The sequence below is a fragment of the Callionymus lyra genome, chromosome 14, assembly GCF_982586985.1.
Source record: "Callionymus lyra chromosome 14, fCalLyr1.hap1.1, whole genome shotgun sequence".
In the NCBI taxonomy this organism is placed as follows: Eukaryota; Metazoa; Chordata; class Actinopteri; order Syngnathiformes; family Callionymidae; genus Callionymus; species Callionymus lyra.
Genome location: NC_141831.1, coordinates 12,872,941 through 12,893,558, shown reverse-complemented (window position 1 = coordinate 12,893,558; position 20,618 = coordinate 12,872,941). Strand labels below are relative to the sequence as shown.

Sequence of the window (20,618 nt, the reverse complement as noted above, 5' to 3'; positions counted from 1 at the left end):
CTGCTTTCCCAAAAAAAAAAAAGAAGAAAATGGAGCCAGCGCTGATGATATTTGTGTTTCTTCGGAAACCGCTTGTACGTAATTATGTCCGTCTTTCATTAGATGAGGAACAAGAAAAACTTGTGGACGTATTTCTAGGGATGGGAGTTGTAAAGGTAACTTCTGAAGTGGTGCTAGTACCTGAAACACTTTCTTAAAATGTAGCAAAGAACGTTTAGGATAAATAGTTTACATAGTTTTAAACTTTTTCCGATTTATTTTCTAATAGATGAAATGGGAGGGGAGTTCTATGAAGTCAGAACGGGTAACATGAGATGTGTACTCGTACTTTTAAGTTGAATACATATTCATACTCGTAATCCAGAAGGCACGCATGCGTAATTGAAAACTTGTAGTCCTAAAAAAAACCTAAAAAATAAGCGTTGACTATACTTTATAAGTGAACGAGTACAAGATACTAAACATGACCTCTTGAATCTGACATATTTTAGCAGTGATTGAGATGCAAAACCAATCTGTGACTCACCTGCAGATTCAAGAGGTCGTGTTTAGTAACTTGTACTCGTACACTCAAAAAATATATAGAAAATATAAAATATATATAGAGCATGTGTAGTTATGTAAATGCAACTTAATAGTACAAGTACACATCTCATGTTACGGGTATGTTGGACTTATGCACCTGTTCTGACTTTGTAGAATTGTGTCTTTTTGTGGAACTTAGTAAACTACGTAAAATGTTTTTCACCATAGTTTTTAAAAGACACAATTCCCCTAAATCTTCTTCCATACAAAATTAATCAGAAAGAGTGTAGAAATGTTTAAAAAAAAAATGGAAAGGAATTTTGTCTTTCGTTTAAGACTATGAGTTGCCTTCTATCAGTATTATTTTGGGACACAGTTTTGTAAAAATCTAGCAAAAGAACGTATAGAATAAATAAATAATACGTTTACATAGTTCTACACTTTTTGATTCATTTTCTGTTTGAAAAAAATTTAGGGGAATTGTGCCTTTTGGATAAGACTATGAGTTGCCTTCTGTGAGTATTATTTTGGGACAGAGTTTTGTAAAAATGTGGCAAAAATGCCCCCAAAACAAACAGATAATCTGATTTTGATATTGTTTTTTCTGTTTTTATCACTCAACTAATCACATTCCAGTTTCACTTTCATTTTTGACATGAAGAGCATGAAGTGTTTTTGTTTTTTTAAAGGAGAAAGTAGCGTTTTCACTGATCAAAGACAGATTATGCAATATTTCAATCCGTTATGCACAATAATGAACATTTGGAGATCAAGAAATTGTGATTTATACGTACAATATAAAGTGTTAAATATTAGCTTATACGTAGCGTAGCAATATTTCAGTGCAAAACCACGACCTTGTCATCAGGACACGCGTCATCTCTTGTCCTACCTTCACACTGAGGGTCCTTTCCACTCCAGTAGGGCGTGGTCGCGTTACGGCAAGTCAGCATTTTGGGGCCCTTCAGGCGGTACCCGGTGAAGCAGTGGAAGTAGGCTTCTCCGCCGGGGTACAGGTGCGTCACAGAGACTTCGCCTCCTGCTGGCTCTTTAGGGAACATGCAGCTCAGGACGAAGGCTAGAAAGAGAAATAACAGTTGATTGTACACGAGGAATAAATAATAATATGTGAACTGTTGACCTTGTATCACAGCTACTTTCTGACACACTGACATACCTTTTAAAAATATTAAGGTGTAACTACACACATGACATAACAGATTTGGCAAAAAAGAAAAAAAAATTGGGTTGTATTGAAAATAGTTAAGTTTATTAACTAAGTTTATTTGATAAAAAAAAAGAAGCTATAATATATAATTTTTAAGAATTTGAGGGAGTGAACGTGAACATAACAGATTTTGGAGGGAAAAAAAAGATAAAAACAGTAAATATATGGGTTGAAAATATAAACATTGTCAAAATAAATGAATCCTGGATTTAAAGGGAAAAAAAATGGAAACAAAAAAAATGCACAGCAAAAACGCTAAACATGTGAAAGATACACATTTGTTAAAATAATAATAATATATATTCCTTCTGTAACTGTATGGTTTTCTACATCAATACAAAAAAGCCTTCAACACAATATGTATATTCTTTCGTTAAGCTTGCACTATTTCAGCCACGTTTTTAATAACTTTGCTCCATTTAATTATATATTTTAAATACAAGAGATTAAATTAGACACAGAAACGGGGAAAAAAAGCTACACTATTAGGAAAATAAATAAATAAAACAACTTATTTTGAAAGGTTAACAGAGTATTTTGCAGAGTATAATTATTCCTCAAAAAAGTATATATTATACCAACAAATAAATATGCTAAATACAAAATAAAATACTTATAGGTTCTGCAAAACCAGAGGTCTTGCATGATACAAGAACTTTCATTAATAAGAGCTTCAATGAGAATTTAAATAAAACAGATTGAGGTTAAAAAAAACTGTATTAAATATATAAAAATAATTCGATATCCAGTTAAGGAATTGAATTGTCTTTCATAATAATTTACCTCTTCATATTAAGGGGTCCTTTAATTCTAAATTCACAAGTCAATGTTTTATGTCCAACTCCGATTAAAAAAAAACACAGCAGGTCAAAACCACTGCTGAGCAAACGCCCCAAAGATTCCAACTTCATTTCATTTTCCCGGAAGTAAATTTTCTCGCCGTCTTATTACCGCCAGCGTTCATTAACCGTGGCGTGTCCCAGCGAAAAACAAATAGTCGTTGCTAATCGCTATAGAAGAGCGTTTCATAGTGATAGTGTGAAGAGGAATTACTCGCCGCCCGTTGTCGAAGATTCCAGCAGCGTCAAGATCAATGTGCCGGACTTTTATTTGTTTTATGGTTGTTGTCGCCGCTTCGGGGAACAAATAGCGCGGGATAAGATGACGTTTCGCTGGGGATAATGAAGTGAGCTAACCAAGTCTGTAATGGAAGCTATTAAGCAACCTTCCCTTCCTGTCTAATAACCACATTGTTCTAGCTCATTAGCGGTGGCATTTTAATGATTCAAACTTTTTAACTTCTTTGGAAAGTGCAAACAACCGGACAAGCTACATAATTGGAGCCCGGGCTTGTGCCGCCGCCGCCGCCGAAAGAACACGGCGGAAACTTTAAGTGAAAAAGTGCAGATTACCCGACGGAAACATGACGAGCCGCGGGAAGCGTTGAAATTAGCGAGCAAATAACGAAGGTCGCGTGGAAAAGGTCGTCCGCCCCTGACGTTACGTCTGCGTTTTCAAAGCAATTATGATAGTAATCTGGCTCCACCTCTGAAGAGTAAACACGCTAATCTTCTTATGCTAATGTTTGTTTTGGGTTATTACTACATGGATACTTTCAGCGCCGCGGCTTCTGCTGGATATATCTGAAGGGTGTTTCATTAGGACGCTTTTCATTAGCGTGTTTTCGCCGACGACGGCAGTTTCTAAAAACTAGTAGGTGGTATTTAAACGGCTTATTAGGCTCGTGTCATGTTGAATGATTGGAGGTAGTGGAAAAAGTTTTTACTAAAGTTCATAATCTACTTTAGTTAGACTTAACTTTGCACAGGTTTGGTCATTAAAGCAGCACTTTTTAATTGTTGTTGTGAATATTAAGACCGATGTCTTTGACTAAAATATGATGATTTCCTTATTAGTTTCTACAAAAGTTGAATTTTTATGATATTTTGTAGGATAGTAATCAGTATCTTCTAGAAGAGATCTCTGGCTGTCATTGATCGTACCTTGGGATAATTATTGATTTATAGCATCATAAATGTGTAATATGTAACAATGTCTTATGAATAAAATATGATTATTAATTTCGCCACAAGTCTACGTTTTATTGTTGTGGTATTTTGTGGGATAGTAGTCCACATCTTCTAGAAGAGATCTCTGATCTTAAGCTAAAATATGGTGTTTTATTTATCGATTTCTTTAAAATTCTACATTCAAATGTTTTTATTACCTTAAACTTGCTATTTTTCAATGATCTGAGCCTATTAACTGTGTTTAAACACAAAATAATTTATAATTAAAAGTAAACATGCATTTTAAAGAGTACCAAGTATGACAGTGCTAAAAAAGGATTACAAGGAAGATGCAGCTGATTCGATGCTCCTAATTTGAATGTCCTAAAACGATTTCCTACTTCTGAATGTTGTTTTTACACTCACAACAAAAGTTTCTCAGCTTTTTAAAGCTTCCAAAAAGATAAAACAGACCCAAAAAAGGTCTTACCGATGCATGATGAATGGATGTAAGCTAATTATCTATACTTACTATAACATTTGTCACTGTGGGCGAAACTAAAATGCTAACATTATATAAAAGCAGGCAAAAGTTAAAGGTTTTAGTGATGATCTGTCCTTTAAAAAATGTGGGTTAATTACTTCACCACAAATCCAAATCTGTTTTTGAGTTTCTTTTAAAAGACCTATCAGATGGTTGGCATGTTGATATTAGATTAGGGACAGAGATCAGTTGTTGACAATACGCCAAAAAATGTATTTTGTCAGGACCTCTATTAGGTAAATATTCATTTTGTTTGGCCGTGACTTGGACTTATAAGAGATGTTGACCTCTTGTGTAATTGAGTTTGACCCTCCTGCTCTAGCATGATTGTTTTCGTAGCAACCCGTAAGCCGGTAAAGCATATTTAAGACCTTGAGATTCAAAATTGTGTCTTCAGCAAAGTTCTCCTATTAACACTGTGAACTTTTTACCTTCCGTCATCATGACCAGCTCCTTTTATTATTTTCTCGATTGAGTCGACGAACAACAACTTTTCTGACAACCTGAAACGTAGCACTTGCACAACTAATTTTCTTTTCATACCGACATATTTTTTCGGATCACCTGCTCGTCGAATATAAAAAACCTTATTTCATGAAAACGACAACAAATACAATGTCCGACTTTGACCTTTTTAAACCCATTGCCAATTGCAAGTTACAAAAGTGCCAACGTGTGCAAACGGCTACTGATTCAAGACTTTTCTTTTTCACATGCCACCAGTTTCCGGGGCATATTGAATCAGACCTCGAGGTAAAACCAGTGAGCCACGGGGACCAAGTACCCCCTGCTCCCCCCCCCGGGGTCAGCCATTCAATTCCTAGTTTATCACTGGCTCCAATGAACCTCGTTATTACCATTATCATAGCTGCATTTACATCTCCATTGAGCGTGCTGCGGGAGAGCTTGGGGGCAAAAACTGTGGAGCCAATTCCTGAACTATTAAATTACATGGTGACTCTATTTGGGGGTTGATGTGGTGCTGGGCCATAAAGTCTGATTGTTTGGCTATTAAAAAATAATAGATGCACAACACAGGAAGCCGGGGAAGATTAGCTAATGGGAGAGCGAAGAGCGGAAAAAAAGAAAGTCTGATTTAAGAGAGGTCGTTATGGGTTCGCTGACAGGAGAGGCGAACGAAATGAAGACAATTGGATCTCACGTTTTCCAATATTGAAATCACTTTTGAGTGGAATCCATCTTTTTCATAGTGGAGCATCTGACCATTATGGATGATGAGTGGCGGAATTTTCCATCATGGAAGATGAAAATGGAAATTTAAAAAGTGCAGACCTCTGCCAAGCAGCTCGTTATAGTCGAGGGTATCAACGACTTTACAGCCTGGTGCAAAGAAAAGCTTGGGTTTTAAATGCTTATTCACTATCATGACTTTTTTAACTAACGTTTCCCTTTTGATTATTTTCCCATTTTCAATTTCTCTGAATTTGCAGGATAAGTTTCATCGCTCAAATAATGATTCAGCCGCCCAAAAATCCACCTCTTGACCCGAGTCTGGCTGAAAATTTAGTTTAGAATGTCGCCAACTGGCTTCAAAACCGTGCCTCAAATTTAATCCAGTCTTTGGTTAAAGGTTAAAAAATAATTTATCTTTTAAAATGCATTTGAAAATATCATGAATAATCATGTTAAAATCGGTCAGAAGGTGGCAGTAGTGGTCTGGATCTTTGCTTTCATTAAACCAGCCCCAAATATAGCAAGAGAGAAGTCCACGTGAGATTGTGATTGATTGGGTTGCTACGGGATCCAGATGGTATTCTGGAACGCCCCTTAAAAATGTATTTATCTCCCCCCCCCCCGCCCCCCCGTTGTCGTCGTCGTCAACTATTTATGAAATATGTCCCAAACAATTTTGAAGCTGTTTTGCCAAAAGCCACAGCAGTAACACCATGGAAGTGGTTATTGTAACGTCAAACTACAGCTTAATTGTTGATCTATTTCTTGAAAAAATGTTATGTTGAATGTAGAATTAATCAAATATAATGAGTGCTTGTGATTTTTTTTAATATCAGCTTTTTGTATTGATAAAATATTAGTTAAAACAAAAAAATATTTAATATATTTTTGGGTGTTTTTATTATATACCTTAATGTTTACCCTACACTTCCTCTTTTGAGGTTTTGAATGATCTTTATTAACAAATAGTTCATTATTTTGTCATCATTTGTATCACCAAATATTTCATTATCCTGATTTCATTGAATACTAATACAACTAATTTCATTGCTGTCATAGGTCAAGAAACTCCTACTCCTACTCCTACTTAATCCACTGCATAATCTTTGTCTTAAGAACATCTTAACAGCGATGTTTTTTGTTGGAATAATCTTCGGCAACACAACTACAGGGAATTTCGTCAAAATCTGTACAATGAATTCATACAAACGATTGAAAGATGAATTCAATTCAAACGAATATACCACCTCGTCTAATTAAATTCCCCAAATATTTTTGATTAATGGTTGTATTTACCACTTCAGCCGCTCTCTGATGTAAGCGTGATTGTTGTTGAGGGGCTCTTTAGTTCTTCAGTGGACGAATAAGTGAACGAGAAGAGTGTTTAATACACCCTTGTCACCTGTAATGTTTCAGTCAGCGAGCGATAATGAGATTGAACTTGGCAAGGTGAAGGTAGGACATGGTGGAACAAGCTGGCAGGAGGCAGAACGCAAACGGCGAGTTCAGCCACGGTGGTTATTATGTTAAATGTCATTTCTAGAGTGTATTATCCACCATCTGTCAAATGCATTTAATGGGCAGGAGGAAATAGATGATGATGAGCGGCGAGTTGTTGTTGTGGCCACGAGGCGGGAGTAACCGGAGACTCCGGTTGAAAGTGCGCCGGAGCGTGACCTCTTAACGCCGAGATCAATGGTGTTGTCTCTGGAAAGAGGAGCTATTGTACCGAGTCAGAGGAGCTCGGGACGTGATATTTTGCTATTGATATTTACTTGGGTCATTTTAAAACTCAATTGCGGCGGTCGTTTAGTCAATACGCCGCTTGAGAAAACAAGTTCTGATTGTAAGGATGACGTCTTGTCAATGGTTCTGGGAGGATTCGTTGGCTAATGACTAATGTTAAGGTCATGTTAGGAAGCTTTTCTGTCAGAAAATGACATTAATGAATCCTTCCAGAAAGATCATTAGACTCTTTTATTTGAGCTTTTCCCTGATTTTCTGAGACTCCTGTGTTTGTCTCGGTGGTGTCTTGACCTTTTAAGTTTATGTTTTATTGGATATTGTTTTGATTGTTCAAGCGCTTTGTGACCCTGGTCTGGAAAAGCGCTTTACAAATAACTATGACTTACTTACTTAATTACTTACTGTCTTACAGCCAGGACTGGATTGGCGTAAGAAAAACGACTTTTGGCTCAAATACATCATTAAGTTTTAAATCAAAGCCATCAGTGCACTTCCAAGAACATCAACTGTTGTGTCTCTGGTTCAATTCCAAGGTAATTTTTTGGTTTGTTGACTGAAGAGGCGAACAAAATAAAGACAATTTGATCTCACGTCACGTATATTGAAATTAATCATTTTAGTAGATTTTTAACACAGTTGAAAATGACAAAATATTTCTATTTACATTGTTTATTACATTATACGTCCAAAAATGTGTATAAAAAAGCTATTTTATGTTGAAATTCCTAGTGGTATTTAGCAGCGTACATTATTCAGGTAATATAGTAGTATTAGTATAATAGTTTTTGTCCCTTACTGCATCTTGACCATTCGGCAACATCCTGTTTTAAAAAGGTGCCAAAAGACGTAGTTCACCAAGTGTCCACTTGAGGCTGGCAACGGAAAGACACGTATAAACCCAGCTAGAAATACTTTGGCTTTGATCTTCAACACTAATTTCATTATAGCGGTACACTTTTTTGAACCTTTTATTTGAAATGTAAATTTAGATCATCAGTTTTTTTCAATTTTCTGAAAAAGTGAGACAATATTGACCATTGGAGCCTCATAATTGATCGTGTCCCTAAATCAGAATCTTGCTTAAAACAAAAAGAAAGTTTTTCCGAAATGAGAAACGGACAGATGAAATCACAGATACTATGTCCATATTTTAGAAGGACTATAATATGTACAGGGTCACCCCTGTACGAGAACCCTTTGAGCAGCGTGAAAGTAGAGTAAATGAAGTTGCACTTGGCATTTAAAAACCTCGATTCTTAAGTCTGTCTCTACATCGGGGGTACAGCGAACTCCTCCTGAATATCTAAAACTATCAATGTCATCCTCAAACGGGTTGTTCTGCGCCTCAAAGTCAGTAGGTTGTTGTGTGAACCAGTGAGTAGGTCTATGTCTGTCAGCAAAAATGTGTTTTTTCCTGTACATCGCAGGCGCCCCCTGTTAGTTGACCCACCAGTTTGATCCAAAAAAGCTTTTATGTCGTTCACTTAAGTGACAATAAAGACAGCGTGGCTGGGTGACTGAAATACAGGGCATCGTGGGAAAAATATTAATCAAATTTCTTGTTCAGTATTCAGCATCAGCCATGATTTACGTGCTTGGATTTCCCAAAGTCAAAAGAAGAAATAAGATTTAAATGGACGATATATTGTGGAATTATCTCCCAATTTTGCGCTTAAATGCTCCAAGAACCTAAGAATGATGTGTCATTTTCTCTTGATCAAGCGATATGTAATCTTACAAGATAGTGGAATCTTAAGATGATTCTCTTACTAACCCTTTAAGGATAAATGAATAAGCATATAAGCACCCAAAACTACTCTACTATGAAAGTTTATCAGTGCCATTGAAATATTAAATTCAACCATTCAATATTCAATATTATAATATAATTTCTTAAATTTACCAATTCAATATTATAATATTGAATGGTATATATAATTAGATTTAAATTATTCAATCATTTTTATTCATAGACATTTAAACTCAATATAACATTTTTTTAAGCCTTTCAAATTAAATATACCAAAAAAAAAATCAAAGCCTTTCAAATTCAATATTAAAAAAACGAATAATTTCAAATTCAATATTAAAACATTTGAAGCCTTTCAAACTGATATTAATAATATTCAAAGACTTTCAAGATTAATATTAATACAATTAAAAGCCTTTCAAATTCAATATTTAAACATTTAAATCCTTTCAAATTCAACATTAAAAAATTTGAAGCCTTTTTTAAATTCAATATTATTAAAATTCAAAGCCTTTCAAATTCAATATAAAAAAATTGAAGCCTTTTTAAATTCAACACTAAAACATTTGAAGCCTTTTCAAATTCAATGTTAAAAAGTTAAAAGCCTTTCAAATTCAATATTTATTTTTTAAGCCTTTCAAATTCAATATTTAAACATTCTAAGCCTTTCAAATTCAATATTAAAAAAATGGGAAGCCTTTCAGATTCAACAAAACAGAGCCACCAGGCAAAACCAAACGAGTACCGAGCTACTTGATCGTACTTTGAGCCAATTATAACTGATCAGGTGTGTATAATACAGGGGTGGGCAGTTAATTTTCCTCAGGGGCCACGTTAGATACTGTGACTATTGAAAAAGGGCAGTCAAGCCACAGAAGGAAGAAAACCTAAATAATGTTTTCTAAAGATGTCATTATACCATGACATTGTATGACAAAGTTTAATAAGCTCCCAATTGTCCTATTATAAAATATAATAAAACTGTTTTCATTTTCAAGCATTTCTTAAATTTACCAATTAAAATAAATACTGATAAAAGGAAACCTAAAACAGAAAAATACGTTTTTATTGTGTTTTTATATGTTGAAATGAATAAAAAAAATCTATACAAAAAAATAATAATGTAATTGCTAGTTAACCATCAGAGGAGTTTATACATGATCATATCTTGGCCACATAAATGCATTCAAATGGCTGCATGTGGCCCACATGGCGCGCTTTAAATTTACAGTTTTAAAAAACATGAGAAGTTCTTATAAACATGACATTATAAAAAACTACACTCTTAAGTCTTCTTTTCTCACTTCTGCTCATACATTACATCACTTGTTAGCTTCAACCGTTCTCTCTAAGGCGCCGTCCCGGCTCGGGAATACAAATTCCTTACTCATTCCCTGATTACTGGGAACATAAATGCTCATAGTACTAATGTGCTCATGTTCCCGCTAAGGCGCCTATTCAACGAGAATAAAGGGATTATGGTGTGAATAAATAGGGGGTTAAAACTCTCTCTGCGTTACCATTTATTGCTGAATTTCCTCTTCTCCCGCTCACAAGATAACTCTCACAAGCTGTTCAGTTGTAAATAAAATCAATTAAATTAGGTCATTAGGGGCCTTTTTTTTTTTTTCCTAAGAAATTGCAGCGATGTAATTACCAGTTTTGACTCAGAAGCACATTAGAAAAGCAGAAGTCAGCGTTTTGCATCAATTTTCTTTATGTGCTTCATGCCCAATGAAAAGAGACGCCAGAAAATGAAGAATTCATGATATTGGTGAGTTTCTCGCGTTGTGTAAATAATGCTATATTTTATAATCTGCCACGAGGGTTTGACAAAAACTGAGTGAGAAAATATAGTCTCTGGCTTGAGCCACAATTTTTGGTTTGCTAGATCAATTTTATTTTTACGAGTGTTACCACACGGCGTGCATACAGAGTAGTTCTTCCCCCAAACCCTCGTGATGCCTTTATTCTACTCTGTTTTCTCAATTCCTGGCGCCTTGGATTTGTTGTTCAGGACGGCGGCAGCTGTTGACGTCTCCTGACAATACTGTTGAATGGACGACGGAGACCCTTGATACCCCTTTTTGTGGATGCAGATGAGGATCTGCATCTGCTCGGGATATAGATGAGGAGATACACAAAAGACATGGGGGGTGCTCCTCGCGAGCCCTACACTCTTTCACTCGCACCTATAATCTTGTTCGGTGGAGTCGGTGTAGCTACAGAAGCATCCATCAGTCGACGGACAGAGCCGCTGTTGTAGCAGATATTAATTACCCGGAGCTGAGATCCATCTCCTCGTGCACGCTTGTCCAATCACATTTCTCACAGCCTATTAAAAAAGGACAAGGTGATCCTCCGGATTACCAAGGAGTGGAACAAAAATTGAAATATCTTTACGGTGTGTGTGTTTTTTTTTGCGCCGGATGCTTACTCTGTGCTATTTGGTTAATAGCGTGAATACATTGACGGCGCAACACTCCATCTCGGTGGACAACGAAATTACCGTTTATAGTAGCTTTGTTTAGTCACAGCGGAAATGATGCAGATCCCTCAGGTTTCTTTATTTACCTTGTATTATTTCTGTCGCGGCGAGGCTATTACTCTGAGCAATTTGGATGCTAACCTAAGGCTAACGGTAATGCCGTGGTGTTAATTTTAAACCACCTATTTCGCGACTTTTGAGGACATTCCATAGCTCCGAAATGGGGGTTTCAAACTCAATCTAGCAAGGGGGCCGACGTCTTTGTACTCTTTGAGTTGCGGGACGAAAGGTATTTAAAGAACAATTATAAATCTTGGAATCCATTTAAAAGGGCAACTAATGTGAAAACCCAACTTTCCTGACTCACTTGCATGTTTCAAATGTTAAAGTCTTCCTCTCCAAGATGCAGTTAGCCCTCATCATAGTTCTCCCATGTCTGAAATCTGGGCAAATGAGAGGTTACGAGAGCCATTATGAGGTAATAATGGCTTCACTCCACCTCTAGTTAGCTTTAATCACGCCCGCTTTGACTTCCAGGATTAATGATGCGCGGTGATGAGCCTTGATCACCACAGAGTGGGCATGGTTATGGTAAACAAGATTGTATATCCAGATAATAAAGTGTTTTTTTCAGTGGGCGGGGCTTAAGTACATTTTGTAAATATTTCAACCTCAAGAGGTTTTTGTACAAGCAGACACAGTTTTAACTTTGAATACTTGCTCAACTAGCCAATATGTGTGTCTTGTGGATTTGGAGATTTTGTCGTTTGTGGGGCTTTTCGTGATTCATTGTCAATTACCGTATTTTCCGCACTATTAGGCGCACCGGATTATAGGGCGCACCTTCTATTTTAGAACTGTTTTCGTAAATAGGGCGCACCGGATTATAAGGCGCATAGAATAAAAGATACAGTCAAACGTTTGACTGGGGTTGTGTTATGCATCCACTAGATAAAGCTGTACTAAATGGAATGTCAACAAAACAGTCAGATAAAGTCAAACTTTATAAAGCGTTTTGACAACTCCGTTCACTCCCATTGTAACGATGTTCAAATGATGTTTAAAAGGCTTCAAGCAGCAGCGTGCGAGAATAGTGTTGTGACCAGAGAAAAGTTAAGTGCGCAGAAGAGAAGTTGAGCGTGTGTATCACAGCTAGACATGGACATTGCACAACAACCAAGACACACTCGCTCAAAACGGTGGCAGTAATCTTACTCCATAGCCGTACGCCATGATGTGACGTGCGTCGTTAATCCCAACCCGTGATGACGCAGTGACGTAATTCAGCCCAAGGCTCAGTCGGCGCAGAGTCATGAGAGTGTTTATAAAAAAGTCACCCACCAGGTAATGTTCATATATAAGGCGCGTCCGGATTATAAGGTTGTTTTTTTGTAAAGTGTGCCTTATTTGTGACCCTGGTCTCGAAAAGCGCTATATAAATATATATTACTTACTTACTTACTTATAGTGCAGAAAATACGGTCATATATCAATTCCGACTTGCATCCGTTTTAGGTTTAATCATCTCAAACAGCTTTGCCTCGAAATACGCGGTGACTCTTTCAAGCTACTTGATCCATGAACATTGCTGTGAATAATAATATGATTAATGATCTATTCATAGTTAGATTTTGACTTTTACGAAGGGCACTGTTCTGCTATTTTCATCCTCCTCTCTGACCCCCCTCGTCGTCGTAGCACGTCGACCACATCGGGCCCAAAACATTCCGTGTCACTGATGAGTTTTTTGACGCTTCTTTCTCCCATTTGACAGCTGATGAAAGCACCATGGTAATGTGGTGGAATAAATGTTTTTGTCAACCGGCGTCCAACATCAGCCTAAATCGATGGAGCATGTAATTGGTGGCCACTTTGTGTGATTGCAAAGATAAACACTCATTGTTGTGGGCTTGGATGATCAATGTCACACACACAAAAAGGAAACGGGAGAGAGAAAAAGATGGAGAGGTGGAGGGTTCATGGGCATGATATTCATTTATAATGTATTTTTTCGGTCTCTTAACACCGTCCTTCGGATGAGACGTGTACAAGAAAAGGGAACTTTAATGCCAGTGGATGACTGCATGAATAAAAACTGAATACGCCGTCAAGACGGAACCGTCTTCAGGTTGATCCCTCGGAAGCAGAGACGCTGTTTGACCTTCTACACAATCTTTGTGTTTCATTGGAGGGCTACATCAATATGCACAACCCGGGAAGGTAAAGCGAGACAATCGCGCCACACAGTCCATATTGATGTAGATGAGCTGCTTCTGCTTGTGTCATGAATCTACGAGGTTAGTGCTTATCACTGGCGGCTGGCCCGTAGAGGGCGCCCCCCCCCTATCCTGGCTTTTTAATTCTTTATCTTTATTTTATGTTTTTATTATTTCTTTAGTTTGAAAATAATCACAGTGATGATTTTGTATCTTTGTAAAACTCTTCAAACTCCAAAACTACGTCTGAATTGATTCAGGTTCCGTTTATCGTCTTGGTTTGGGTCGTCATTCGTCGTATCCCGTCCATTCGGGGTCGCTTCTTTTTAAGAGCCCATCAGTGACATCACGTTTCTGTATCCCTTTTGTTTATTTCCGCACGTCGGGGCCGACATGATCGGAGAAAAATATCACTTAAAACGCTCAGTTTCACGGCATCGATTCCCTGTGAAACTGAGCGACATCAGAGAGGAGCCACCGGCGCGTCGCGATATCACCAAATCAATAATAAATCCCACCAACAACTTAGCTCATCAACATATGGTGAAGACGGACAGGTTTATACTTGTTGGGAAGTTCTGTGATCTTATAAAAACGCTGAATACAACTGAGACGAGATGAAAAGTACTTACAATATGTTGCTTTAGCAAAGGAGGTTGAAAGAGACGAGTGACTGGATCACTCGTGTTTGAGTAGATCATAAGTTAGTATTACTTCTGTGTATATACTGAGCCGTGCTGGCAAGACTCGTCGCAATAGCATCCGAGTCTGGCAAGCTGCACCGCACAGCTCACAGACAGACGGAGACGTAAACCACAACGAGACATAGAAGTACAAATTGACAACTTTACAGAACATAGCACTAATTAGTCAAAGTGCGCATTTAAGAAATGCTTGATTTATACAATAAAAAATTATATATTATTGCACGTTTTCGATATGCATATCGCAGATGCCAATATCGCAATATCGATATTTTTTCAATATATCTCACAACCTTACGGTGCATCATGTGTTATTAGCCTGGTTAGCTTGCACTTAGTTGCGTGCATAATTTTTTAACTTCAAGGACACAGGGTTCTCAAAATTTTAATATAGTCAAGTACATTTTAAATTATTTTTTATTTTTAGTCTCTCTGTGGTTAGAAACGTATTATGTATCCTGATGCAGAGGACATGTTGTTAATAGTTGCCCTTGATTATTTTTAAATAATTGAGTTTATTCTTTATAATGTACGTCATAGTATAAATAAAATGTGTTTCTTCAATCCAAACAAGAAGCATAATTAACCTTCAGCATTATTCATTATTAGCTGTTAAATGTTGATTTCTACTTTAAATAATACCGTCTAGACTTCTACTCTCTTTCGTTGGTACAAACATATAAATCTACTGACACACTACCTTCTGGAAAGCTCCGGGTGAGTACTTTGGAAAGATGGGCACCCACACTGTCTCTATGAATACAGATAGCGAGGAAATCTTTTGACTGAAATTGGCCTGATGTCCAGTTGTTTTTCCGCGAGACTAAAATCCATTATGGTTCTGAGGCGGGCTGACGGCGAGACATGATGTGTCGCTGTGCCAGTATTTTTTGACAGCCACAGCCTAAGGACGGCGTCATAAATTACCACGAATAAAACAACGTTTTGTAGTCGTCTCAATGTGTCACGGACTCACCTTGATAATGAAACTGCACGAAGCCTGAGCTGTGGTGTTGGTCGGTGCGGAAGCGGATGGAGATCTGGTTGCTCCAGCTGCGGAGTACGAGGCCGCGAGTCAAGGCGGACTCATTGGCGAGGACGAAAGGTTCTTGACCACCGGTGTCCTCCACGGTCACCTGTTCTCCCTCCAGCACGCTCACGTTCACCACCTACAATTGAAAAGGGAAAAAAGATAACATTAGCTCAAAATTCACAAAACTTACATGAGAATATCTGTGGTTTTCAGGCGTTATTATTTGTGTATTAAATTCATATTGTGAAGCAAATAGTCCAGGTAAAGCTTCAGACAGTCTAGAGAAAATAATTATAAAGTATGTTTTTATCAATTTTTTATTTAAATTTTCACTTTTTCACTTATTTCACTTTGTTTTTTAAGGCTTACTTAACATTAAATTTAACTCATTTTTTACTCACCTGGCGACTAAGGGTTGGGATTATTTTTTGAGTAATTTGTTTGATTTAGATGCAAAAAATGTATATTTTATTTTAATGTGGCGACTACAGCTCAGTCATTGTCATCTTCAGCTTTGTCCAAAAATACTTTTAGACTTTTTTAGACTTTTAGACTTTCTTCTATTGGCATTGCACAGAAAACACAGCAGTGAAACCGCCAACAAAATTTTGTAGCTTGGCAACCGTTAAAAAAAACACAGCAGAGTGAATGTATAGATAAAAAGTATAAATATAAATATTAACAAGTTAACTTTAAATCATCCAAGTACCTTCATACTGCTCATCTGTAACGTCCATCTTGTACTGAAAACTCAATGTGAAGAATTGAAACGAAAAATTTAAACAAGTCTATATTTCAAGCTTGTTTTTAGCTGATGCTGCTATGCTAGCAGCATAATTCTTGCGCATGTAAGTAAGTAAGTAATTTGTATTTATATAGCGCAATGTGCACTTGCAATTTGTTCATACAGCAGCTGACAGACTGATAATTTCCGCTACAACCAAACTTAAAATAGACTTATTTAAGTGTTTTTCGAAGGAAAATTATCAAGTCGAGGCGTCAGTACAAGATGGACATTACAGATGAAAAGTATGGAGGTTTTTTGTTTGTGTCTTTTTGGACGAAGGTGAACCTGATCATCAGTCGCTTTATTAAAATGAACATTTATACCTAAAAAGATTGGTTTACTATAAAAAATATTACCATTCCTAAGTCGCCGTAAAGGTGAGTAATAAATAAGTGAAATTTTAATTTTAGGTTAACTGTCCATCGAAGACAATTTCAAATTAATTCACAGATAAATTCAGCACCATGTTGGGATTCAGTTCTACCCAACGATGGTTCTGTAATGCGAAATAGGCCACTTGGCTCATTTCATGGCTCACTTTTCTTCTGTAACAGTTGCACAGGGATGTGTTTCATTCACTTAATGTGCTCCTGGGTTCACGATTGACTCATCCTTTTTCCTTTCTCTTGGCACACGGCGAGAGCAGGTTTATGTCTTCAACAGGTTAGCACAGCTTGCGCAGATAAATCTGGAGGGAACCCCGGGAGGATTGTGCGCCGTTAACATTGGCTAGATAATGGGGACAGTCTCGTTTGATTAATTCTAATCATAATACTACACACGTTAATCCATCAACGGGTAATTATGAAGGCTCCGTACATAAAAAGAATTTTAAAATGTCCCCTTGATGAAGGTTACCGTCTCGCAACTGCTGTGTTTTTGCTTAGCTTTAGAATTTTTGAACTAAATAGGTTTTATACAAAAGACATTTTCATTTGTTTATCCTAAAATAAATGATAATATTCTGAAGGATCTTCACCTAAGCCCAAATGTGTGTTCATACTGCATACCGTGATTTACCGACCCTTCATAACGTACTTCTATTATTATCTGTGAGAAGATTTTAACCTCAATGCAACATTACATTAAATTAATAGGTCAAAAAGCGTTGTATGTAGTAGCAGTACATTTGCAGCCATCAAAGGGGCCAATTTCTATCATGATATTTCAAAAATATTGTTCAAAAGACTCTTTTTAATGACTATATTTTCTTGACACATCGTTCTCTCACTGTACACTTTGTAGAAAACAATGGGGGTTAATCATCACGGAACAATTCCTAATAATTAGGCTGTATTTTCATGTATTGGTGCCCCGTGTGAGGATTTTTTTTAAATATTTATTTATGGAGTACACAATGTTCTGTCCATGTTTTCATATTTTTTTTAATCACTGCTTAATTCTGTTTGTATTGAATATGTTTGTACTGTTCCTTAATATAGGTCTTATTTTCTGATATATACTGATATTGTCGCAATCACCCTTTGACTATAAAACCTAACGTAGCAAAATATCTGTTGCTGACCTCCCTGGCTTCCATAAATGAATATGCAGTGGTTGAGATCGTTCAAGACCTAGAGACAACACAAGGGATACCACAAACACATTTGTTTTAAGGCCACCCTGACCCAGACATAACATATGGCTTAACAACACTTTATAAGCATTTATTTAAACAAGGTAGTACGTACTTTATGTATGGTATTCTACTATGTTTTGTATCCCATTTATTATCTTTTCTAGTAAAAATTGTGCTTCCTTTTTTGTTTTTACGATCGATACAGCCGCTTAAAAAAAAACAACTTCAACCTAGCAAAATCTTTGCTGAGGGATGAGAAAGGTCAGTGTGTTTTAGAAGACATGAATCATTTAAAATAACATTATTAATGGTGGCGGTGGCGAGATAACAACATAAAACAATGATGAACGCATTAATCAACCAAGGTGCCACGAGCACCATTAGGCAGAAGAAGTATTTCCTGTCATGGGCCTGTGTCCTTGAGTTAAAGCGCAAGTAGAAATGTTAGCTAAATAGCCTGGAAGAGCCGAGACACTGTTCCTGATGTTTCCCGACAGGGGCAGGAAAATGAATGTGCTCACGTCGACTAACCGTCGCTCAGCCGGGGTGACAATAAGCACAGAGAGGCTAATGGACTTTCGGGAGTCTGAGTTTAGAGGTGACTTCTCCTGGAATGATCCATGAGGTCAGTCGATGTGATTGATTCGATCTTTATCAGGGCGGGCATGAAACCGCTCGGGAGCTTTTCAGATCAGCGAACAGTCAAAACACTCGATTTAAGTCTTTTTTTTTTTACTTTTTTTTTTCCACGCCACCAAAATATGAGTGTTTGTTTTGGTTTTGTCTTTTTTTTCTAAAATACACACGTGTCTGTTATAGTTATGCCAATGCAGGATGCTCACACTCCAGTGTCAGAGTGAGTAATAAAGAAATGTCAGATGATTTTAGAATCTCTGTTTCTCACTTTCTCAAGGGCACCAGCAATGACGAAGCCCGAGGCGCAGTTTCTTTTTCTACTCCTGCCTTTTTTGTCTCCGAGATAATAGGGAGGGCTGGTGTGTTTTGCAAATTAGGCTGCTCAACTACTTATAACCCCAGAATTCAGAGCCAGATCTGCAAGGAAACCTGACTGTTTTTCCATGTACTGCAAGGACTCTTTGTCCTTAATTGTGAATATTATTTTTGAATATACTCTGTATATTTTCCTTATGTTTCCCATTGATTGATCAGATAAACTGTCAAGTTAGGAAACTGACTTAAAGGGATAGTCCACCCGAAATTAAAACTTGTCAGAGCACATCAGTGACATCACGTTTCTGTATCCCTTTCGTTTATTTCCGCGCTTCGGTGCCGACATGATCGGAGAAAAATATCCCTTATAACGCTCATCGGTTTCCCCCGCGAAACTGTTCGACATCAGAGAGGAGCCGCCGGCGCGTCGCAATTCCACTAAATCAATAATAAATCCAACTTCCTTGTACACGCACACATAACAGTTTATAAATGACCTGATGCTAACAACTAAGTTCGTTAGCATACGGCGGGGGTTGAAAGAGTAAGTAATGGTTGGGATTATTTTCAATGTAATCCGATCTTTTTTTTAGAGATTTCGTCAAAAAAGTACCAACATTTATTGAAGTTTCTTTGGAACAATTTCTCATGTTGAGACGGACGTTACAGACGAGCAGTATGGAGCTATTTGGATGTTTTTAAGTGTCTTTTGTGTAGATTAACGTTTTCATTAAAATGAACATATTTGTAGATAACTCCAAAAAGGCACAGATTACTCTAAATATAATCCAAAACCTTAGTCAAAAATTTCGGGTCAACTATCACGTTAATGCTTTTACTTACTTAGACAAAGAATAGAAATCAGAACTGGTATAAAATCAGAAATTTTACTTGCAAGTGAGGAAGTAAAACAAAGAGTTAACATGTCGGTCTGAATTAATTGTGAAGCACAGAGCTGTAAATTCGCTTTTATATATTTTTTGCAGTTTCATACGTATTTAATTATATTACTCTATTATTCGACCGAACACAAACTTGAATGAGTTATTATCCTTAAGGTCGGGGGTGGCTTACTTCTACAGCGATCAAATCTGTCACAAAGACCGAATTTTATACGTGGTTATGTAAATTTGATGCATACTTAACATACTTAAGCTCAGGACTTTACCTGTCATAGAAAATTAACAAACAATTGTAACTTTTGCTGAATCAATTCAACAGTCTCGGCTCTCTAAAGCTAAAAGCTAATAGTTTTTACGACGGGACGTCGGAAAATGTTACCGGCGGATCCACGCAGGAGATGAAATTACAGAGAAACTACCACCAGTGGGAGGCGTCAACCCACTTAAACGTCTCCTGCCATTATGTGTTTGATTTTGCTTCATATGCTCGCTATGATACCGACTGCCGAGGAGAAGAAACCGTGGCGCCAGTGAGGGGTTAAAGAGCTCTGAACCAGAAGATTCTTATGGCAACATTTCAAGGTTTTGCAAGACGAGGAAGTGGTAAAGGTTTAGAGAAATATGCATATTTAATATATATGGGATCCGTCTCTAATGGTCCCGATACGATACCTGGGCTAGTATCAACCGATATCGATATAGTTTTAAAATACTAACTTAATCGACCTGATAGCAATGCTTTATGTTAAGTGCTATTTACTTCAATTTTTTTTAAATATTTTGTATATAATATAATTTATACATTATATATATCTAAGTGTTTCAAATGTTTACCAGTCATTTGAGAACCTTAAGAGCATAAAGTTAACCTTAAAAACGAAGGCAGTCTGTTTAACTATATACTATTAAAAAAGCAACCATTTTGTGAGGCGCATAAAAAAACCGTGCAAGTTTCAAGCATT

General features: G+C 37.0%; 1 protein-coding gene across 2 annotated transcripts in view; it reads right to left on the bottom strand.

Annotated features, from left to right (window-relative positions):
• Window positions 1-20,618, bottom strand: part of LOC148066052 (seizure protein 6 homolog) — a 156,709-nt gene that overhangs the window by 28,319 nt on the left and 107,772 nt on the right. For both annotated transcript variants that reach the window (XM_087806743.1, XM_087806741.1), the window contains exons 4-5: window positions 15,381-15,573; window positions 1,418-1,603 (exon numbers count right to left, since the gene is read on the bottom strand). In XM_087806743.1, the coding sequence (XP_087662869.1) occupies window positions 1,418-1,603; window positions 15,381-15,573 (379 nt within the window). The remainder of the gene's footprint in view (window positions 1-1,417; window positions 1,604-15,380; window positions 15,574-20,618) is intronic.